The sequence below is a fragment of the Suncus etruscus genome, chromosome 5 (assembly GCF_024139225.1).
Source record: "Suncus etruscus isolate mSunEtr1 chromosome 5, mSunEtr1.pri.cur, whole genome shotgun sequence".
NCBI classification, from domain to species: domain Eukaryota; kingdom Metazoa; phylum Chordata; class Mammalia; order Eulipotyphla; family Soricidae; genus Suncus; species Suncus etruscus.
The window spans coordinates 106,182,518-106,207,239 of NC_064852.1; the positions used below are offsets into that span (position 1 = coordinate 106,182,518).

Here is a 24,722-nt window from a genome sequence, read left to right on the forward strand (position 1 = left end):
AGTATAATGAACATTGTGAAATACCCTTTCTCCTCAATTTTCTACTTTTTATTTTAAACTACCAAATGGTACCATCTTGGTCCTCAAGAAATTCAGCTGTGAAACAGGCATGTGGATGGATAGATATCAAATTACTTCAAATATCTGTAAATATCTATATACACATATATTGATAAATATTATACATATATGGATACTTTTTTATCTTTCACAAGTGTGGCTAGAACATATTCTGTGACGTAGTTCATTTCATATAACAATCTCAAAATATTTCTTTTTTTTCCCCTTTTTATTTAAACAACTTTATTACATACATGATTGTGTTTGGGTTTCAGTCATGTAAAGAACACCACCCATCACCAGTACAACATTCCCATCACCAATGTCCCAAATCTCCATCCTCCCCACTGAACCTCCGCCTGTACTCTAGACAGGCTTTCTATTTCCCTTTTACATTCTCATTATTAGGATAGTTCAAAACGTAGTTATTTCTCTAACTAAACTCATCCTTGTTTGTGGTGAGCTTCATGGAGTGAGCTGTAACTTCCAGCTCTTTTTTCTCTTTTGTGTCTGAAAGTTATTACTGCAAGAATGTCTTTAATTTTTCTTAAAACCCATAGATGAGTGAGACCATTCTGTGTGTTTCTCTCTCTGACTTATTTCACTCAGCATAATAGATTCCATGTACATCCATGTATAGGAAAATTTCATGACTTCATCTCTCCTGACAGCTGCATAATATTCCATTGTGTATATGTACCACTGTTTCTTTAGCCATTCATCTATTGAAGGGTATCTTGGCTGTTTCCAGAGTCTTGCTATGGTAAATAGTGCTGCAATGAATCTAGGTGTAAGGAAGGGATTTTTGTATTCTATTTTTGTGTTCCTAGGGTATATTCCTAGGAGTGGTATAGCTGGGTCGTACGGGAGCTCGATTTCCAGTTTTTGGAGGAATCTCCATATTGCTTTCCATAAAGGTTGAACTAGACGGCATTCCCACCAGCAATGGATAAGAGTTCTTTTCTCTCCACAACCCTGCCAACACTGCTTGTTCTCATTCTTTGTGATGTGTGCCAATCTCTGGGGTGTGAGGTGGTACCTCATAGTTGTTTTGATTTGCATCTCCCTGATGATTAGTGATGTGGAGCATTTTTTATGTGTCTTTTGGCCATTTGTATTTCTTCTTTGTCAAAGCGTCTGTCCATTTCTTCTCCCCATTTTTTGATGGGATTAGATGTTTTTTTCTTGTAAATTTCTGTCAGTGCCTTGTATATTTTGGAGATTAGCCCCTTTTCTGATGGGTATTGGGTGAATAGTTTCTCCCACTCAGTGGGGGGCTCTTGTATCCTGGGCGCTATTTATTTTGAGGTACAGAAGCTTCTCAGTTTAATATATTCCCATATGTTAATCTCTGCTTTTACTTGCTTGGAGAGTGCAGTTTCCTCTTTGAAGATGCCTTTAGTCTCAATGTCCTGGAGTGTTTTACCTACGTGCTGTTCTATATATCTTATGGTTTCAGGTCTGATATCGAGGTCTTTAATACATTTGGATTTTACCTTCGAACATGATTTTAGCTGGGGGTCTAAGTTCAGTTTTTTGCAAGTGGCTAGCCAGTTGTGCCAACACCACTTGTTGAAGAGGCTTTCTTTGCTCCATTTAGAATTTCTTGCTCCTTTATCAATAATTAGGTGATTGTATGTCTCAATAATTAGGTGATTGTATGTCTGAGGAACATTCTCTGAGTATTCAAGCCTATTCCACTGATCTGATGGCCTGTTTTTATTCCAATACCATGCTGTTTTGATAACTATTGCTTTGTAGTACAGTTTAAAGTTGGGGAAAGTAATATCTCCCATATTCTTTTTCCCAATGATTGCTTTAGCTATTCGAGGGTGTTTATTGTTCCAAATAAATTTCAAAAGTTCCTGATCCACTTCTTTGAAGAATGTCATGTGTATCTTTAGAGGGATCACATTAAATCTGTACAATTCTTTGGGGAGTATTGCCATTTTGATGATGTTAATCCTGCCAATCCATGAACAGGGTATGTGTTTCCGTTTCCGCGTGTCCTCTCTTATTTCTTGGAGCAGAGTTTTATAGTTTTCTTTGTATAGGTCCTTCACATTTTTAGTCAAGTTGATTCCAAGATATTTGAGTTTGTGTGGCACTATTGTGAATGGGGTTGTTTTCTTAATGTCCATTTCTTCCTTATTACTATTAGTGTATAGAAAGGCCATTGATTTTTGTGTGTTAATTTTGTAGCCTGCCACCTTGCTATATGAGTCTATTGTTTCTAGAAGCTTTTTGGTAGAGACTGTAGGGTTTTCTAGGTAGAGTATCACATCATCTGCAAACAGCGAAAGCTTGACTTCTTCCTTTCCTATCTGGATTCCCTTGATATCTTTTTCTTGCCTAATCACTGTAGCAAGTACTTCCAGTGCTATGTTGAATAGGAGTGGTGAGAGAGGACAGCCTTGTCTTGTGCCAGAATTTAAGGGGAAGGCTTTTTTTTCTCTTCATTGAGGATAATATTTGCCTCTGGCTTGTGGTAGATGGCCTTAACTATATTGAGAAAGGTTCCTTCCATTCCCATCTTGCTGAGAGTTTTATTCAAGAATGGGTGTTGGACCTTATCAAATGCTTTCTCTGAGTCTATTATATGATCATGTAATTTTTATGTTTTTTGTTGTTGATGATGTGTATTATATTGATAGATTTACGGATGTTAAACCAGCCTTGCATTCCTGGGATGATCATAGTGGATAATCTTCTTAATGAGGTACTGAATCCTATTTGCCAGGATTTTGTTGAGGATCTTTGCATCTCCATTTATCAGCGATATTGGTCTGTAATTTTCTTTTTTCGTAGCATCTCTGTCTGGTTTAGGTATCAAGGTGATGTTGGCTTCATAAAAGCTATTTGTAATTATTTCCGTTTGTTCAATTTCATGAAAGAGTCTTGCCAGGATTGGTAGTAGTTCCTCTTGGAAAGTTTGAAAGAATTCATTAGTGAATACACTGGGCCTGGGCTTTTGTTTTTGGGCAGACATTTGATTACCGTTTTATTTTCATCAATAGTGATGGGGGTGTTTAGATATGCTACATCCTCTTCCTTCAACTGTGGAAGATTATAAGAATCCAAAAATTTATCCATTTCTTCCAGGTTCTCATTTTTACTGGCATAGTTTCTCAAAGTAGTTTCTGATTACCCTTTGAATCTCTGCCATATCAGTAGTGATTTTTTCCTTTTTCATTCCTAATATGAGTTATCAAGTTTCTCTCTTTCTCTCTTTCTTTGTTAGTTTTGCCAGTGGTATATCAATCTTGTTTATTTTTTCAAAGAACCAACTTCTGCTTTTGTTGATCTTTTGGATTGTTTTTTTGGCTTTCCACTTCATTGATTTCTGCTCTCAGCTTTGTTATTTCCTTCTGTCTCCCTATTATTGGGTCTTTTTGTTGATCAGTTTCTAGTTCTATTAGCTGTGTCATTAAGCTACTCACGTAAGCTCCTTCTTCCTTCCTGATGTGTGCTTGCAAAGCTATAATTTTTCCTCTCAGTACTGCTTTTGCTGTGTCCCATAAGTTCTGATAGTTTGTGTCTTTATTGTCATTTGTTTCCAGGAACCTTTTGATTTCATCCTTGATTTCATCTCGGACCCACTGGTTATTCAGTATGAAGCTGTTTAACTTCCAGGTGTTAAAGTTTTTCTTCTGTGTCCCTTTGAAATTCATAAATAATTTCAGAGCCTTGTGGTCAGCGAAGGTAGTCTGCAATATTTCTATTCTCTTGATATTATGGAGGTATGTTTCATGTGCCAGCATGTAGTCTATCCTGGAGAATGTCCCATGTACATTGGAGAAGAATGTGCATCCAGGTTTCTGGGGATGGAGTGTCCTATATATAACCACTAGTCCTCTTTCTTCCATTTCTCTCCTCAGGTCTAGTATATTCTTGTTGTGTTTCAGTCTGGTTGACCTATCAAGTGTTGACAAAGCCGTGTTGAGGTCCCCCACAATTATTGTGTTGTTATTGATATTATTTTTCAGATTTTTCTACAATTGTATTAAATATTTTGCTGGACCCTCATTCGGTGCATATACGTTTTAGAGAGTAATTTCTTCCTGCTCTACATACCCCTTGATTAATATAAAATATCCATCTTTGTCTCTAACAAACTTCCTTAGTATAAAGTTTGCATTATCTGATATTAGTATGGCCACTCCAGCTTTTTTATGGGTGTTGTTTGCTTGGATAATTTTTCTCCAGCCTTTTATTTTTAATCTATGTTTGTTCTGACTATTCAGGTGCGTTTCTTGTAGGCAGCAGAAGGTTGAATTGATTTTTTTCATCCATTTCGCCACTCTGTGTCTCTTAACTGGTGCATTTAGTTCATTGACATTGAGAGAAAGAATTGTCCTGGGATTTAATGCCATCTTTAAATTGAAATTTGATGTGTCTTTTGTTTAGTCTTGTCTTAAATTAGGTCTTTCAGTTTTTCTTTCAAGACTGGTTTTGAGTCTGTAAAGTTTCTGAGCTGTTTTTTGTCTGTGAAACCATGTATTCTTCCATCAAACCGGAAAGTGTGTTTTTCTGGGTACAGTATTCTAGGTGAAGCATTCATTTCATTCAGTCTTGTCACAATATCCCACCACTGTTTTCTGGCCTTGAGTGTTTCTTGTGACAGGTCTGCTGTAAATCTCAAGGATGCTCCCTTGAATGTAATTTCCCTTTTTGATCTTTCTGTTTTCAGAATTCTGTTTCCATCTGTGGGTTTCGTCATTGTGACTAGGATGTGTCTTGGGGTATTTTTTCTGGGGTCTCTTTTGGTTAGTACTCCTCGAGCATGCAGGATTTGATCACATATATTCTTTAGCTCTGGAAGTTTCTCTTTAATGATATTCTTGACCATTGATTCTTCCTGGAAATTTTCTTCCTGGGTCTCTGGGACTCCAATGATTCTTAAGTTGTTTCTGTTGAGCTTATCATAGACTTCTATTTTCATCTGTTCCCATTCTTTGACTAATTTTTCCACTGTCTGTTCATTTGCTTTAAGTTTTTTATTCCAATCTCTCCCTCTGTATGGAATTGTTATTTATCTCATCTTCCATAGCACCAAGTTTATTCTCAGCTTCTGATACCCTGTCCTAAAGCTTATCCATTTTGTCATTCACTTCGTTTACTGAGTTTTTCATGCCTGTTAGTTGACATGTTATTTCAGTTTGGAGTTTTGTGATTTATTTCTTCATATTTTCTTGGTTCTTATTAGTGTTCTGTTCAACTCGATCCAAGGTTTCTTTGAGTTCATTGAGCATCTTCCATATTGCTAGTCTAAAGTCCTTATCTGAGAGGTTTATTAGTTGGTTGGTCATTATCAACTTAAATGTCATCTTCATTCTCTATGCCTGATGCTGGCCTGTGTTGTTTCCCCATTGTCACACTTGTATTGTGGCTTTTTCTACGTGTTGTGGTGGTATTCATTGGCTAAATGATGTACGCAGCCACACTCCTCTGGCTCCACCCTTTCTGGGTGGGTTGATTTGCCTCCATGGGATGGGAGTCCTCCATGGATGAAGCCTCTCACAGGATCAAATCTTAGGCCTAAGCACACATCAGAGAAGACAGTTCGGAGAGAAATGCTGGGCTTCAGTGATCCAGCACAGTTCTTAGTGTGATTTTTTCTTCTTATTGTGATGGTGTTCTTTCTTTAGAAAGAGCACATGGCCGAATAGCAAAGTGGACCTGGCTTCTGCAAAGTACTGCTTATAGCCAGTTTTCACTTTATGAAGCCGTTCCTTAGCATTCCCGCCCTAGAATGAGCTTCTGGGAGAATGAGTTTCCTAGAGCCTCTTTTCGGCCCACTCCCAAGAGTTTTACGCGATAGGACAGAAGGTAGACACACACAGGCAGCACTCACAATTTTTCACAGTCGGGCCCCACTGGGCAGGCATAGTTTCATAGATTTTCCCAGCCTGACGTCACAAACAGGGGACCTGGCTTCTGCAAAGTACTGCTTATAGCTGGTTTTCACTTTATGAAGCAGTTCCTTGGCGTTCTCGCCCTAGAATGAGCTTTTGGGAGAGTGAGTTTTCTGGAGCCTCTTTTCTGCCCACTCCCAAGCGTTTCATGGGACAGGACAGGAGACAGACACACACATGCAGCACTCACAATTTTTCATAGTCGGGCCCCACTGGGCAGGCATAGTTTCATAGATTTTCCCAGCCTAATGTCACAAACAGGGGACCTGGCTTCTGCAAAGTACTGTTTATCTCAAAATATTTCTATCCAACATATAGATATCTCACCCTTTCCAATGATGAATCACATTATTTAACCTATTTTGCTGGCTCTTAGAAAGTGGAGGAAACTTTCACTTTCATCTCTTCCAATCTTCTTGCCAGTGAACACATTCCCATTACCACATTCCCAGCATACAGTCTACCTAGGCTCAAATCCACCCAGCTCTTTGACAGTGTCTTCAGAAGCTGAATGTTGCCCTCAGAGAAAGACTATGATGAGTCAAAGATTTTCCCTCATATTAAACTGGGATAATAAAAAAAGATTTTTCTAAGAATTTTAGTGTCAGATATTTTTTTTTAATTTTAGGGCTAAGGGAACTAACACAAGTGGTAAAGCAATGCAATGCTCTAACTTTTATCCCTGGTATCACATACTCTTCCCAAGGTTTAGCCCTGTTAAGCCCCAGGCATCTGCTAGGTCTTACCTCTGTCTTTTTAGCCCAGGCATGGAACTGGTGAGTCCCATGCCATCAGACCCAGCATTTTCAGAAATAATCTGTACCTGACTTCATCAGTCCTCACATCACTGTTGTGTGTTGTTCCTATAAACAGTTAAAGAAGAACTACAAAAGTATTTAGAATGTTGACCTATGCTGCCATGACTGACACTCCCATATCAGCTGGTATGATAGTTACCCCTTGAATGTAACTATCCCCAGGCCCTATAATATACCAGATCTGTCCCCAGTCATTATGTGGACTTCTCATTCCTTTTCATCCAAGCTGAAATTATGTGGGCACACTGGAGCCTCCCAATGGCTGGCCTCAGCACTGAACTTTTCCCAGATATTATTTTAGCTGAGTAGAGAGCATCTGCTTGCACACACACACACGCGTTTGTGTGTGTGTGTGTGTGTGTGAAAGAGAGAGAAACACACTGAGAGAGAGAGAGAGAGAGAGAGAGAGAGAGAGAGAGAGAGAGAGAGAGAGAGAGAGAGAGAGAGGGAGAGAGAAATATCCTGGAAATGCAGCATGGGGGAGGGGCCATACTCCTGATTGATGGTTAGTCTTTAGTTAAGCAGAATGGAAATTAGGTTTGTGATATGATATGAAAGTAACTAGCCTTAATCTGAATGGAGTTGGCACAATTCCTACCTTAAATCAGCATTAAAGTCACTTTGTAGCTGACAGTTTGATTGTACTGATTCTTGCTGAGTAAAATGTGAGTTGTGACAAAATTGCTTTTCAAGCCTCCAGTCTGGACTTGAGAGGCTACATGCAGATGGTTTTCACAGACAGTGGCTAATTTATGGAAGTCACTGAATTCAGTAAATTTTCAGGAAGATAATTGAATCGTTGACTTCCATGAAGAATTATTGCTTTTTGATTGGTCTCTCTTTACTACAGATGAGTTAGCTAATGGTTCTGTCTTCCTCTTTTTACAGAATCTCTCCCCACTCAGCCACCTACTTTCTCTCCAACTATTCCACCAGCGAAAGAAGGTAAAAACAATAATATAATAATAATAAAGTGAGTGAAGTCTAGGATTTCTGCTGGCTTTGTTTATTTACTTGAAGTGAAGACAGTTAATAATGTGCCTAGCTAATTATTCAGATAGAAGAGGATTAATTTGTTATGCATTTTAAAGAATGTGTTTTACAGATAAATAAGGGAAATGATAGTACTCCAAGTGATGGAGTGAAATATGTGCATATGTGTTTGGGGAACTCTTTTTTTTTTTTTGGTTTTTGGGCCACACCTGGCGGTTCTCAGGGGTTACTCCTGGCTGTCTGTTCAGAAATAGCTTCTGGCAGGCACGAGGACCATATAGGACACCGGGATTTGAACCAACCACCTTTGGTTCTGGATCGGCTGCTTGCAAGGCAAACACTGCTGTGCTATCTCTCCGGGCCCGGGGAACTCTTAAGTGCTAATGTATGATACACAGAAAAGAGAAAAGACAGGTGTGAGATAGCTTGTGTGTTAGAATAAAGAGTTTAGGGGACCAGAGTAATAGCAGGTAGGTGACAGCTGGTAAGGTGTTTGTATTGCATGCTTCTGACTTGGATTCAATCTTGGGTAGCACATCTCTCTGAGCACAGAACAAGGAATAAGCTCTGAACACAAAAGGGTATGGACCAAATGAAGGAGAAGAAGAGCTTGGACTTTATTCTAAAGATAAGATCCTTCTATGCAAAGGAGAATAATCTATGGGAAATCTATGTTTGAGAATGCTAACTTTGGTAGGATAGGAAGAATGTTTTATGGGAGGAGATAAAGGATATAAAATTTATAGTCAGAAAATTGTATTGAGAGAGTTTTTCTGTTGGCTATGCACTTCAAGTGCCTTTTAACAAGTAGATGTAATGGGGAAAAAAAGCTATTCCTGCTAAAGAGAAGCCTAAACTTAGTGAAGTCAGAGATTGGAAAATGTAAAGGACAAAGAACAAGAAGGCAAGGAAAATTCTAATGACATCAATGTACTTCAAAGTACAGTATGCAAAGTCTTCAGTGATCAGTCTACTTTGTGTATCATCCCCTTGACCATTTAGCTAATATCAACAACAGACAATTCCGAGTTCTTCATATGGGCCTGTTTCTTCTCCTGCTATTTAGTTATTTATTTTTGTTTTAGGGCCATACCTGGCAGTGCTCAGGGTTTACTCCTGGCTTGCACTCAGAAATTGATCCTGGCAGGCTTGGTTGGCCATATGAGATGCCAGAAATCAAACACAACCCGGTCTGTCCTGGGTTGGCCAGATGCAAGGCGAATGCCCTACCACTATGCTATTGCTCCTGCCCCTCTTCTGCTATTTATTTTATCTGGAATGCTGGCCTCTATCTTTTGTCAACTTCATGGAACCAGTCCTCTTTAGTACTAACAACTGAGCATGTGCTCTCTCTCAGGCTCTCTCTCTTTCTCTCTCTTTCTCTATCTCTCTCTTTCTATCTCTCACACACAAAGTAAAAAGGTACATGTCTAATATTATTATTTATTAGTGTCATTTCATTTTTGATGGTATCCTTAGTCCCTTAGTCATATTTATTAATATAGGGGAGGGAGCTAAAACAATAGCACAGTGGGTGGGGCATTTGCCTTGCATGTGGCCAACCCAGCTTCAATACCCCGCATCCCATATGCTGGATTGGCCCCCAAACCATACAATAAAAAGAACATAGGGAGGCAAATTATGGTCAGAAAGTATGATAAACTTTATCTTGGAGTATGACAGTTAAAGTTGTCAATTTTCTGTAGAAAACAACTCTAGTTAGATTGTAAACATAATTTTCTTTGTTGGTTTCTAAATTTTATTCATTTTCCTTATCTGTGATTCTACCTCTATTGTTGTTATTCAGTATGCAGAACTGCCAAAGCTGACCTGGTGTTTATGGTGGATGGATCCTGGAGTATTGGAGATGACAATTTCAACAAGATCATTAATTTTCTCTATAGCACAGTTGGAGCCCTGAACAAGATTGGTGCAGATGGAACCCAAGTAAGACTAATTGATTCTACAAAATTATCCTATTATTCTTATAGTTACTAACATAGGATATGAGTGAAGAAACTATGGTGATTAGATCCAACTCTAAATAAGAGATACAAGTTTGTCTTGAAACTAAATAAGCAAGTTTGAGTTAGGAATGCCTGATGTAGCTTGAAAAATGTTAGTCCTTATAAACTACTGAATTTAGCAAACTAAGACAGTTTAGATGGTCATATTAGCATATATTTTATGTTGTTATATTTCTTTTAAGATAGCATATATAGGGCCGGGTGGTGGCGCTGGAGGTAAGGTGCCTGCCTTGCCTGCGCTAGCCTAGGACGGACCTCGGTTCGATCCCCCGGCGTCCCATATGGTCCCCCAAGAAGCCAGGAGCAACTTCTGAGCGCATAGCCAGGAGTAACCCCTGAGCGTCACAGGGTGTGGCCCAAAAACCAAAAAAAAAAAAAAAAAAAAAAAAGATAGCATATATCTTTATTAAAATAATTTTACTGATTGATTGATTGATGGGTTTTTGGGCCACACCCAGCAACATTCGGGGTTTACTCCTGATTCTGTGCTCAGAAATCACCCCTGGAAGGATGGGGGACCATATGGGACGCTGGAAATCGAACCAGGTCCCTCCCAGGTCAGCCGCATGCAAGGAAAACACCCTGCCACTGTGCTCTCTCTTCAGTCACAGCATATCTTTTTTAAGGATAAACTCACAGTTTGTTTTTATTTGGGGAAGGGTTCATATAAAGGAGTGCTCAAGGTTTACTTCTGGCTTTGCTCAGTAATTACTCAGGTGACCATATGTGATACAAGGATTAAATCTGGGTCAGTAATGTGCAAAGAAAGCACTTTACTTGCTGTACTTTTACTCTAGCCCTAAACCCCATTTTTTCTTTTTTCAAAAATATTAATATTTTGATAGAAACTAGGGGTTTATATGGGATATAATGCCAGTCACAGGTATGAAAAGAATGCTTACATTTTGTTTCTTTGAGAAGTACAACATATCTCTTGTTAACAGAAACTTATCTGTGTACATGGTTTGATCTTTAAAACAATTCACATGGATCTAGGTGGTTTAACAGACCTTTGAATAGAAACATTTTAATTAGGAGCCCAAAGGATAAAAGGAAGGTTAAGTTTTAACATCTCAAAACAATTCCTCTCTGACCAGGCCTTAGATGTCATACTGATGTAGATTGAGAGATTAGCAAAAAGTCAAGTTTCCTTATTCAATTTTCTTTTCCTGAGGGAACAAGTTTTTAGATCTAGAAGCTTATAACAAATAACTAACTTCCTAAGGTCTGGTTTTTGGAAGGGGCAATAAAAGAGATAAACTGGAATGAAAGGGATGCAGAATCTATACCTAGTAAAGTTCAATAGTCCAATGCTATCCTTGCCAAACCTTTTTGGAATATAAATTAGTTAGCAAGAATTCAAAGTGTCTAGGGTATGTCCCTAAAGCAAACTACTTTTTTCTATTGCAAACTACTATGGCATATCAAAAGACAAAGAGAAAAAAAATTGTTTTTGGTGTTGAGTTTTCTAGGTAAAAAAAATTTAATCAAGGCTCTATTTGCCTGTAAAAATCCTTGTTAGGAAGAAGAAAGTTCACTATATACACATTTAATATAGCAGAAGGGAGATTCATCTATAGGCAAATTAAATGTTTGTTATAAAGGAAGAAGAATGTCAGTACCATAACATGAATCTCATTGGCCCTCTGCACTGGGGAAAAACTTTCCAGTGGGCCCATTAGTTAAATATTCCTTTTGAAATCTTGAGATTCCTCTTATGTTAATAATGTGACAATCTTCAGATATGCTACTATCTTAATCTGAATGGTTATGTCCCTAATTTCATAGTGCTCCTTTTCTTTAAGCCTAGTATAATGGGAAAATGAACAGCAGGGATCCATAGATAAGCAAATACATTCACAAGGTAGGGTTATGAGTATGAGAACAGAATGATAGAATTTAAATTCACTAAACATTATCTCAAATTGTATGGTCTACCAAGAACTCTTGGAGTTGACTTTTGAGCTGAAGTTTTAATGATGCTGAGATCTAATAGTAGAATATCTAGACAATAAAAAATGTTCACTGCATTCTCTGTGAACGAGAATGTGTTTTAAGGCATCAGAGAAAAAAATTATCTATAGTAGGTAAGCATTTGGGCATAGGAGGAGAGGCAAAAAGCCTGATTGTCTTGTGGCTTACAGGCCTTTTATTGTTTTGGGTATTACTGTAATAGCAATGGAAAGCCCCTGGAAAGTTCTAAGTAGAGAGAGGACAAAACCTGATGTGCTTTCTTTCTTGAAAATATTTCTTATTATTGGTCAGAGTACAGAAGGTAGGACATTGGCTTTGCCTGAGACTGACCTGGTTTCAATCCCAGTAACTGATATGATGCCTCAGTACCATCACCGAGTACTGAGTCAGGAGCAACTCCTGAACATTTCTGGGTATAACCCAAACCTATTAAAATTCTTATTTAGTCTAGGAAATACTATTAAAATAATGTTAACTTTTGCGGCTTTGACATACAAAGTTACTTCACCTCACCTACCACGAAAGTGCCCAAAATCTTTCATGACTATTTTGAGAGAGATGAAGACATACAGGATGAATAGAAACAGAAGTTACTTAAAATCCCCAGGCCAGCCAAGAGATGATAGAAGAGTGGACCTGGTTTTACAAAGAGACTGAAATCATCGACTTTAAAATATATTTTAGAGAAAAATTAGGAAGTCTGCATGTCAAGGATCCTGTAAAAGAGACATAAAGTATAGCATTTAAAGGAGGGGGAAATTTGGGTTATTTAGAGGAATCAGACATGGTTTCCTAAAGATAGTAAGACCCTGATAAGCTATTAGCAATTATAGACTCACAAATCAAAAAAGAATAAGACAAGTTCTAGATAGAGTCTATATTTATTCTAATATCATAGTCCTTAAAAATAGACAAATTTAAAATGACCCCACTTTTCCACAAGGATAAAAGCAAATCGCAGAAAATGAAGTGAGCAAAGTGTGTATCTCCAATATTAAGAACAGAGTAATAGTACAGCAGATAGGGTGCCTGTCTTGCATGAGGCTGACTGAAGTATTTCCCAGATCCCACATGGTTCCCTAACTCACCAGTAATGATTTCTGAACACAGAGCCAGGGGTAAGCACTAGGTACTGGCAGATGTGGCCAAACCAAACCAAATAAAAAAAGTGAACATATTTGGAGGATTTTATTGTATGAACATTTTTGTGGGGTGGTAGGGCTAGGGAGGAGGATTGGGTCACATACAGTGATGCTTGGGTCTGCTCCATGCTGTCTCTCATAGTGATGCTGATTCTCTCACCTTTGTCATTCTCTGACCTTGACAAAGGCATTTGTCAAGTTCCAAAGCCTTAATGGTCATTTTTCCATCTGTCAAATGAGAGCAAAAACTTGCAGAGCTTTAGAGAGAGATTTTGAAAAACAACTGCTTCCTGAAAAATAGTTGGGAAAAGGTCAAATGCTATATAATGTTCCATCAGATTATTTTTATGTCCCTGTTTAAAAATTATTTTTAGGTGACGGGAGAGATAGAATAGTTGGTAAGGCACTTGCCTTGCTTATCACTGACACAGATTTAATCCCTGGAATCTCACATGGTCCTTTGAGCTCTCAGTTGTGATCCCTGAGTGCAGATCCAGGATTAACCCCTAAGCATCATTGGGTATGGCTTCCAAACAAACAAAAATATGTTTTTAATTTTTAATTTTTTTTCTTCTTTTTTTCTTTTTTTTCCTTTTTTTCTTCTTTTTTTCTTCTTCTTTTTCTTCTTTTTCTTTTTCTTTTTTTTTCTTTTCCTTTTTTCTCTTTTTTTCTTTTTTTTTTGCTTTTTTTTTTTTTTTTTTTTTTTTATTTTTCTATTTTTCTTTTTCTTAATTTTTTTTTTTTTTCTTTTTTTTTTTTTTTGTCTTTTTTTTTTTTTTTTTTTTTTCTTTTTCTTTTTCCCAAACCCCAATTTTTTATTTTTAATTAAGAGAACAAAGATGCAAAGAAAGAGGACAAGGTAAAGTTACAGTGGAAGGACAATCACCCATAAACAGAATTCTCAGAAATCCCCTTGCTGATATCTGAACTTTGAACTTTCAGCCAAAGAACATTAAGAAAAATAAAACAGAACCGATGTACAATTACTTTGTCCCACAAGTCCCCAGATATAATACATAATATTTCTTAGCAGCACACAAAGCAATGTAAAGCCATAAAACTTATGTAACTCCTTAAACATTGAAGGCAAAGTACTTTTTTACATTTCCATGCACATGCATATTAGTTTAAGTTAACCTCAAAAGTTTAAGTGGGTTGTTTTTTATTAAGGATTAGAGTCAAAGGAGCACAGTAAAAACGGTGTTAGAGTGGCAATTATTGTTTGCATAGGCCCACCAAAATATGAGGGACATGGAAAGGAAAAGCCTTGGCCTAAAAACAAGGAGACCCTACCCCTGAAGTTTCCTGGCATAAGACCAAACTCTAGGCTTCAGGCAAACTAGTTTGTCCAATCCAAGTCATTGTCTGTAGTGCCATTATACTTTTACTTTTCACATAGTCTCTGTTGTTGGTATCATGTTTCTGTATTAAAGATCCTGGAACCTGCATATCCTACATTGCAGTCAGGATGGTGCAGAGCGTCCTCTTGTTTCACCTCACAATTAAGGGGCAGTGCAGAGAGCCCTGTCCTGTAAGCAGGTCGTTGCTGTTGTCAAGTCTTCTTAGTGTTAAGGGAAGTCTCTTTTGAGCAGGTCGATGTTAGAGCAGTGGTAGGGTTTTCCCTGGTAGAGGATTGCTTCCAGGCATTGTTATAAAAAAAACCTCGGATGTTTCATAGATAGCTTCCCTGGTTCAGGGGTGAATGGAGGATGCCCATTCTTCTGAGGCCTGTGCATCATGGTTGTCAACATTGTTAGAATTGGATTTCAGGCAAATAATATTGTCCCCTCCAGCCACATCCCCAAATCATCAACTCTTCAACACTGACCTTAGATTCCCTTCCATCCCAAAAACTGACTCCTTAACAAATACTTTTTTAAGTTTAATTGCTAGCCTTGGTTTGGATTCTGTGCTTACAAAAGCATTAACTCTGGTGTTTAGATATATACAAATATGTATACACTTTAATTTAGGAAATATAGATAGTTACATAGGCAGTTAAAATTATAAGACCAACTTGTGGTTAGTGTTTTTGGCCTGGAAAAAATCTGCAGATATGGAAAATTATTAAATCTTTTCTCTTCAGGTTGCAATGGTTCAGTTCACTGATGACCCCAGAACAGAATTTAAACTGGATTCTTACAAAACCAAAGAGACTCTTCTTGAGGCTATTAAAAATATTGCATACAAAGGGGGAAATACAAAAACAGGTAAGATTCCTCCCTCCACTTAAATAATCATTGGTAATTATACTGAAATGAATCTTGAAGAAATTATGATGTTGATTTATAAGGGTTTTTGTTGTTGTTGTTGTTGTTGTTAATTTATGAACTTTAGTTCAACTTCTAGTCCAGCAAAAATGAGAATAGGAGCCCAGAGGGCTGAACTGTTGTCTTTCTTTGTTTCAGGAAGAGCCATAAAGCATGTCCGAGATACCTTGTTTACAACAGAAGCAGGGACCAGAAGAGGCATCCCCAAAGTTATTGTGGTTATAACAGATGGAAGATCTCAGGATGATGTAGATAAAATCTCCAAGGAGATGCAATCAGATGGTAAGCTTTGTATGGATGAGCAGTAGTAGCTATCAACAGTTAGAATGGTGATTTTCTTAATACAAATGTACAAGCTGCATCAGCCATACTTAAGCATTTCTAAATCATAGGGCATTAAAGAGATTTAGAAATCATTAAGTGATGCTGATGTAGCATATACATTTGTGTAAATGATGTAATTATAACATATCCCTAAAATTGAGCATTATTGATGCTCATAAGCCAATGTTATCTTAATAAGAAATAACTTTTAAAATGTTTCAAGTTCTATTCTTTTCATCTTGTAGTAAACATTGTGATTCTCAATTCTGAGATTCTCTTTTATTAACTGTCTCTAGCTTATTTTTCTGTATTTTCTTTACTCCCTTTGTGACATGCAGACTACTCCATGTAAGAGCAATACTGTGAGATGGACTACAAAGGGCTAGAGAGGGGCCTCAGTAATAATAGCACAGTAGTAGGGCTTTTGCCTTGCTTACAGCCAACCTGGGACAGACCTGGGTTCGATCTCTGGCATCCCATATGGTCCCTCAGGCTGCCAGGAGTGATTTCTGAAAGCAGAGCAGAAGTAACTCCTGAGTGCCACCGAGTGTGGCCGAAAACCAAAACCAAAACAAAGGGCTAGAGAGATAACCAGATATCACTCTCTCATTTGTAAAATAAACCATTTCTTAGGATTGTCACAAAAGCTATATTTTATATAAGATAGTAAATGGCAGCAGTAACTTCATATTTATTTGCAAAACTTGACTGATTCACCTCTACATACTCTTTTTTTTTTTCTGGCAGCACTCAGGGTTTACTCCTGGCTTTAGGTTCAGAAATTGCTCCTGGTAGGCTCAGGGGACCATTGGAATGCCAGGATTCGAACCACTGACACTCTGCATGCAAGGCAAACACCTTACCTCCATGCTATCTCTCCGGACTCCCCCCATAAAAATAATCTTAAGAAAGCTAATAACACAATTAATGTCTTAGACAAAAGTTGCCATTGGGTATTATCTTTCAGTTTGCACATTTAATTAATTAATTAACTAATTTACAGGGGAACTGGGTTATATCTAGTAGTGCTCAAGGTCTATTTCTGGCTATGTGCTTGGGAATGATGCTGGTGGTACTTAGGGGACCATGTATATTGTACCATCATATTAATGGGGTAGGTGGAAAAGATTATTATGGGAAATACAGTTGAAACATACTTTATATATACTTTAAACATTTTCAGATGAAGAACCTGAGACATTAAGAGTATGTAAAGGTGAATCAGTTACTGCCAGATGTGACACCCCCCAAAGTATTCTTTTTTTTTTTTTGCTTTTTGGTTTTTGGTTGTTTGGGGGTCATACCAGTGATTTTTGGGGCTTGGCCCTGGCTCTTCACTTGGGAATCATTCTTGGTAGGCTCGGGGGAGTGTAGAGGATGCTGGAGTTTGAAAATGGATTGGCCGCATGCAAGACAAGCACCTTACCCACTGTAGTAGGTCCAGTCCTTGTAAGATTCTTTAACTTGGAAAATTTCTTTAGGGGGATATTAAGTAATTATTTTATAATAAATCATGTTTATAGAATTCTGATGAACTATAAAAGTGAATTATTCACCCTGTCTAGTCCTATTAGAGAAATGTTTTAAGCATTTGTAGGTTCTGTTGCATTATTGGTATGTTTTGTGCAATTTAAAGTAATCAGAAATATGTTCTCTTCCTGCTACAGGTTACAGCATTTTTGCCATTGGGGTGGCTGATGCTGACTACTCTGAGTTGGTTAGCATTGGCAGCAAGCCCAGTTCACGCCATGTCTTCTTTGTGGATGACTTTGATGCCTTTAAGAAAATTGAAGATGAGTTGATTACTTTTGTCTGTGAAACTGCATCAGCAAGTTAGTTCTTTGGAATTTGTTCTTACTCATGTTGTTTACAAGCTGAGATATTAAATACTTCATAGATAATGAGTTCTATCTTGATGTGAAACAAAAAATACTGATTTGTGAAGCTCTATATCATGTAGATATAAAGCATTTTTATCTGGAGGACATAGATGTAAATGCTTTTTACATTTATAGTTTTAGGTGATAAACATATGTCCTAATGAGATGAGGCTCTTTAAAAAATAATACTGTTGACCTGGCACTATAAAGAAAGATCTTGGGATTTGACAACTAACATGTTCGTAGCCTGTAGTCAGTCCCATGACAGTATGCTTCAAGGGTAGAGACACCCTGTGTTTCTGAGGCCAAGGGAATTTCCTTTATAATTTTCACAATATTTACTGTGCCTATGCAAAAACATAGGCACATCTGCCCTCACCATTTCTTTCTTATATATATATATATAAATCTTTAAGCACCATGATTACAAGTATGTTGTTGTGTTTCAGTCATAAACAGAATACCCCCCTTCAACAGTGCAACATTCCCACCACCAATGTCCCCCCTAGCCCCCCACCCCTACCTGCATTCATGACAGGCATTCTACTTCTCTCATTCTTTAACATTGTCATGCTACTTGCTAGAGTAGTTATTTCCCTAACAGCGTTCACTACTCTTTGTGGTGAGTTTCAAATTGTGAGACGGTCCTTATGGCCCTTCCAGCCTTTAACTCAATTGTCTCTGGGCCATATTACAGAATGTCTTTAATTTTTCTTAAAACCTATAGATGAGTGAAACTATTCTGTGTCTATCTCCCTCTGACTATTTCACTCAACATAATAAACTCCATGTACATCCATGGTTAGAAAAATTTCATGACTTTATCTCTCCTGACTGCTGCATAATATTCCATTGTATATATGTAGCATAGTTTCTTTAGCAATTCTTATGTTGAAGGGTATCTTGGTTGTTTCCAGAGTCTGGCTATTGTAAATAGCACTGCAATGAAAATAGGTGTGAGGAAGGGATTTTTGAATTGCATTTTTGTGCTCCTAGGGTATATCCCTAAGAGTAGAATAGCTGGATCAAATGGGAGTTCAATTTCCAGATTTTTGAGGAATCTCCATATTGTTTTCCATAAAGGCTGGACTAGATGGCATTCACACCAGCAGTGAATAAGTGTTCTTTTCTCTACACATCACTGCCAGCACTGATCATTCTTGTTCTCTGTGATGTGTGCCAGTCTCTGTGGTGTGAGATGGTACCACATTGTTGTTTTGTTTTGCACTCCCTGATAATTAGTGATGTGGACCAGTTTTTCATGTGTCTCTTGGCCACTTGTATTTCTTCTTTGAGGAAGTGTGTGTTCATATCTTCTCCCCATTTTTTGATGAAGTTAGATTTTTTTTTTATTAAGTTCTGTCAGTACCTTGTATATTTTCAATATTAGCCTCTTGTCTGATGGGTATTGGGTGAATAGTTTCTCGCATTCTGTGTGTGGCTTTTGTATCTTAACACTATTTTATTTGAGGTGCAGAAGTTTCTCAACTTAATATAGTCCCATTTTTTTAAATCTCTACTTTCATTTGTTTGAGAATGCTGTTTCCTCCTTGAAGATATCTTTGTCTCAATGTCATATAGAGTTTTACTTACGTGTTGCTCTATATACCGTATGGTTTCAGGCCTGATATCAAGGTTTATAATCCATTTGGTTTTGATCTTTGTGCATGGTATTAGATGGGGGTTAGATGCTTTTTTGCAAGTGCCTAACCAGTTGTGCCAACACCACTTGTTGAAGAGGCTTTCTTTGCTCCATTTTGGATTTCTTGCTCTTTTATCAAAAATTAAGTGATTGAATGTCTGGAGAACATTGTCTGATTACTCAAGTCTATTTCACTGATCTGAGGATATGTATTTATTCCAATATCATGCTGTTTTGATAACTATTGCTTTGTAATACAGTTTAAAATTGGAGAAAGTAATGCTTCCCATATACTTTTTACCAAGGAATGCTTTAGCTATTTGTGATGCTTATTGTTCCTGCCAATCTATGAGCAGGGTATGTGTCTCCATTTCCTTGTGTCCTCTTGAAGCAGGCTTTTGTAGTTTTCTTTGTATAAGTCCTTCACCATTTTAGTTAAATTGATCCCAAGGGATTTAAGTTTGGGGTCACTAATATGAATGAGATTGTTTATTTAATGTCTGCTGCAGGCGTCTTGTGTCTCAGCATCTCTAGTGGGGAGCAAATCCTTGAACGAGAGGAAAACGGGTAACACAAGTGGTCGAATATGAAATATGAAATAATGAAACAACACAGAGAGTATGTGGGGTCAACAAATTTTCTGGCAGGAGTGCGACAAGTTTAATTTTTTGAGCAGGGGAATTTAAAGGGGCAAAATTAGTCATAAGTGAAGTATAATTATAATCACAAAGCAAGATACAACAGTAACAATACCTAAGCTATGGGTGTGACTGTAAAAATTCTGGGTTACAAAGGAGAAGGTTACAACTCAAGGCAACTCTTTGCAAGTTTACTTTAAATGCAAAATTAGGATTAGGAGGCAGTAGAAAATATCTAGGAACTTGATCTTTACTGGGTTGGACTCTATTGTTTTAGGGGTCAAGTAAAGAAAAAAGCCAAATCCCCTAAATTGTGATTAGGTGTGGTTCCCTTTTTCTAAGGAGAGGCAATAACCCAGGATCTGCTTTCTGGCTTGGCCCTTGATTACCAGAAACTGCAGCTGCAAGGACATATTTGAAAAATAGAGAAAAAGTATTGTCTTTGCTTTTAGGGCTGGCTATTATCTAGAAAAGGGGTTCTCAAATAATCTTTGGTGATGGAATTTCTGAGCCAAATTATTTGACAGAGGCCATAATTTTGCCTGATATTTACAAAGGAGAGATACTGACTGAAAATGTAATCTCTTTGGAAATTCCTCAATCATCCATGCAGGGGAAAAGGCATCCACAGTGGGCCTTGTGAGGAACCCCATGGGGGTTATTTTAGTTCACCCCACCAGAAAAATATGAGGATACATCTGGTGGGCTGAACTTCCCCGAAAAGTTTTATGTATGCCATGGCAAATGTCCATTTATTCACTATCATTATTAGTGTATAAGAAAGCTATTGACTTTTGTATGTTAATTTTGTAGCCTACCACTTCGCTATATAAATCTATTTTTTCTAGAAGCTTTTTTGGCAGTCTTTAGGGTCTTCTAAATATATTATTATGTATCTGCAAACAGTGAGCACTTGATTTCTTCCTTACCTATCTGGATGCCCTTGATATCTTTGCTTGCCTAATTGCTATGGCAAGTACATCCAGTACTGTGTTGAATAGGAATGATGAGAGAGAGCAGCCTACTATATTTTAGGGGAAAAGCTTTTAGTTTATTTCCATTGATAATAATACTTGCCATTGGCTTGTGGTAGACATCCTTGAATACATTGAGAAAAGTTCCTTTTATTCCCATCTTGTGAGGGTGTTTATCAAAAATGGGTGTTGAACCTTATCAAATGCTTTTTCTACATCTATTGATATGATCATATGATTTTTATTGTTCTTCTTGTTGATGTTGTGTATTATGTTGATTGATTTATGGATGTTAAACTATCCTTGCATTCCTGGATGAAACCTACTTGGTCATGGTGAATGACCTTAATGACGCATTGAAATCTATTTGCCAGAATTTTGTTGAGGATCTTTGCGTCTTTGTTCATCAGGGATATTTGACTGTAATTTTCTTTTTTGGCAGCATCTCTCTATGGTTTTGATATCAAGGTGATGTTAGCTTTATAGAAACTATTTAGCAGTGTTCCTGTTTCTTCAATTTTATAAAAAGAGCCTTAAAAGGATTGGTAAGAGTTCCTCTTGAAAGGTTTGAATGAATTCATTAGTGAAGCCATCTGGGTTTGGGCTTTTGTTTTTGGGAAGACTTTTGATCACCAATTTAATTTCCTCAATAGTGATGGGACTGCTTAGATATGCTACCTCATACTGATTCACTGTGGAACTTTGTCCATTTCTTCTCATGTTTTGTGGTATAGAGTTTCTCAAAGTAGTCTATGATTACCCTTTGAATTTATGCAGTATCTGTAGTATCTCTCCCTTTTTATTTCTAATCTGATTTATCAAGTTTCTCTCTCTCAATTTCTTTGTGAGTTTTGTCAGTGGTTTATCAATCTTGTTTATTTTTTTATCGAAACAACTTTTGCTTTTGTTGATCTTTTAGATTTTTTTTGGATTTTCACTTCATTGACTTCTATGCTAAGCTTTTTTATTTCCTTCTGCCTACCTATTTTTGGTTCTATTTGTTGGCTATTTTCTAATTTTATAAGCTGTGTTATTAAGGTATTCATGTAGGCCTCTTCTTCCTGATGTGTGCTTGCAAAGATATAAATTTTCCTCTCAGTACCATTTGTGCTGTTTCTCATAAATTCTAATAATTTGTGTCTTTATTGTCTTTTTTCCCAAGAATGTTTTGATTTCCTCTTTGATTTTATCTCTGACACACTGGTTGTTCAGTAGTAAGGTGTTTAATTTCCAGGTGTTAAAGTTTTTCTTCTGTGTTTCTTTTGTAGTTCATGTCTAATTTTAGTGCCTTGTGATCAGCGAAGGTAGTTTGCATGATTTCTATCCCCTTGATTTTATGGAAATATGTTTTATGGGTCAGCATGTGGTCTATCCTGGAGAATGACCCATGTGCATTGGAGAAAAATGTGTATCTAGTTTTCTGGGGCTGGAGTGCCTTATATATATATCTACTAGTCCACTTCCATTTCTCTCTTCAGAGCTAGTTTATTTTTGTTGAGTTTCAGTTTGGTTGACCTATCAAGGGGTGACAGGGCAGTGTTAAGGTCTCCCACAATTATTTTGTTGTTATTGATATCTTTTTTCAGATTTGTCAACAATTGTTTTTGGTTTGGGGTTTTGGGGTTTTTGGGTCATACCCGGCAGCGCTCAGGGGTAACTCCTGGCTCTATACTCAGAAATCGCTCCTGGCAGGCACAGAGGACCATATGGAATGCCGGGATTCAAACTACCATTCTTCTGCATGCAAAGCAAACTCCCTACCTCCATGCTATCTCTCTGGCTTTATTTTGTTTTTGGTTTTGGTTTTTTGGTTTTGGGATTTGTCAACAATTGTATTAAATATTTTGCTGGTCCATCATTGGCTGTGTATATGTTTAAGATTGTGATTTCTTCCTTGATTATATACATATCCCTTGATTAGTACAAAATGTCCTTTTTTTGTCCCTTCCAACTTTTCTGAGACTAAAGTTTGTGTCTCTGATACTAATATGGCCACTCCAGTTTTTTTAAGGATGTTGTTTGCTTGGATGATTATCTTCCAGCCTTTGGTTTTGAGTCTATATTTGTTCTCACTATTCAGGTGTGTTTCTTGTAGGCAGCAAAAGGTTGGATTCAGTTGTTTTTGTTTGTTTTTTATCCATTTAGCCATTCTCTGTCTCTTAACTGGTGCATTTAGTCCATTGACATTGAGAGAGATAATTGTCGTGGGATTTAGTGCCATCTTCGTGTAGAAGTTTGGTGTGTCTGTTGGTCAGTCTTGTCTTAAAGTAAGCCTTTAAGTTTTTCTTTTAAGGCTGGTTTTGAGGGCCCGGAGAGATAGCACAGCGGTGTTTGCCTTGCAAGCAGCCGATCCAGGACCAAAGGTGGTTGGTTCGAATCCCGGTGTCCCATATGGTCCCCCGTGCCTGCCAGGAGCTATTTCTGAGCAGACAGCCAGGAGTAACCCCTGAGCAATTCCGGGTGTGGCCCAAAAACCAAAAAAAAAAAAAAAAAAAAGGCTGGTTTTGAGTTTGTAAAGTTTCTGAGATGCTGTTTATCTGTGAAGCTATGTATACTTCCTTCAAACCTGAAAGTGAGTCTTGCTGGGTGTATTATTCTAGGTGAAGCATTTATTTCATTGAGTTTTGTCACTATGTTCCACCACTGCCTTCTGGCTTTGAGGGTTTCTTGGACAGATCTGCTGTAAATCTTTAGGATGCTCACTTGAATGTAATTTCCCTTTTTGATGCTTTTACTAATCTATCCCTATCTGTGCAGTTCGTCATTGTGACTAGACTATCTCTTGGGGTGCTTTTCTTTGGGTCTCTTTTAGCTGGTAATCTTCAGGCATGCAGGATTTGGTTGTATGCAGTCTTTATCTCTGGGAGTTTCTCTGTAATGATGTTCTTGACTATTGATTCTTCCTGGGGGTTTTCTTCCTGGGTCTCGGGACTCCAATGATTCTTAATTTTTTTTTCTGTTGAGCTTATCAAAGATCTGTTCACATTCTTTGAGTAATTTTCCATTGCTGATCATTTGTCTTAAAGATTTTTTCCAATCTCTTCTGCTGTATGGAATTGTTATGCATCTCATCTTCCAGCTCACTAATTCTATCCTCAGCTGGTGTACCCCATTGAAGAGGCTTTTCATTAAAATTTTCAATTTGTCTACTGAATTTTTCAGACCTTTTATTTGTTTGGAGTTTTCTGATTTCTATCTTTATATCCTCTTGATTCTATCAGTGTTCTGTTTAACTCAATCTATGCTTTCTTTGAGTTTTGTGACCATCCTTCATATTTCTTCTTTAAATTCCATATCTGAGAGACTAAGTAGGTGGTTGGCTGTTTTTGGTCATCTGAATTGCCATCTTTATTCTTTATGCCTGGTGTTGGTCTGTGTTGTTTCCCTATTATCATGCTTGTATTGCAGATTTTTCTACTTGTTGTAGTGGTATTCATTGACTAGATGATGTATGCAGTCGCAAAATGAAGCAGAGTGCCTGCACTCCTCTGGTTCCATTCTTTGTGGGTGGGACTGCTCACCTCTGAAGAAGATGAGCCCTCAGGAAAGAATGCCAAAAAGGATCAACATCCCAGGCTAAATTAGAGCAGAGAAAAGACCCAAGATGTCTGCCATGCTTTTGATACACAGCAGAAATCAACTAGTCAACTGTCTGTGCACCACCATTTCTTCCTTTCTTTTTCTTTTTTTTTTTTTAATTTAATTTATATTTATAGCTTTAGACAGGGGGCTCTCACCTGCTTTTTTTTTCTTACAGAACCACTGAACATGAATCATCTTGTTCTGCCTCATATTTATATGTCTTCCTATAAATTGAGGGAAAAAAGTGGATGGGATTGAGGGTCAAGCAGTCTTAGGAACATTAGTGGAAATGCAAAATGGTCAAACTTAAAACCCAAACCAAAGCAATGACAGTAGCATCAAGAGACCCAAACTGTGCCAAGCTATACACAAATGGGACCTGTCACACTAGCAGACAAGGGGGCAAATGGTGAAGGTATGAGAGGCATGCTGGGAACTATTGTGGAGGGAGATCAACAGTGGTGGAACTGTCTCTAACTCACT

The 24,722-nt window shown here is 37.6% G+C and overlaps 1 protein-coding gene across 1 annotated transcript in view; it reads left to right on the plus strand.

Annotated features, from left to right (window-relative positions):
- Nucleotides 1–24,722, plus strand: part of COL14A1 (collagen type XIV alpha 1 chain) — a 275,987-nt gene that overhangs the window by 128,925 nt on the left and 122,340 nt on the right. The window contains exons 27-31 of the mRNA XM_049772885.1: nt 7,682–7,738; nt 9,594–9,733; nt 15,016–15,139; nt 15,338–15,481; nt 17,191–17,355. Of these exons, the coding sequence (XP_049628842.1) occupies nt 7,682–7,738; nt 9,594–9,733; nt 15,016–15,139; nt 15,338–15,481; nt 17,191–17,355 (630 nt within the window). The remainder of the gene's footprint in view (nt 1–7,681; nt 7,739–9,593; nt 9,734–15,015; nt 15,140–15,337; nt 15,482–17,190; nt 17,356–24,722) is intronic.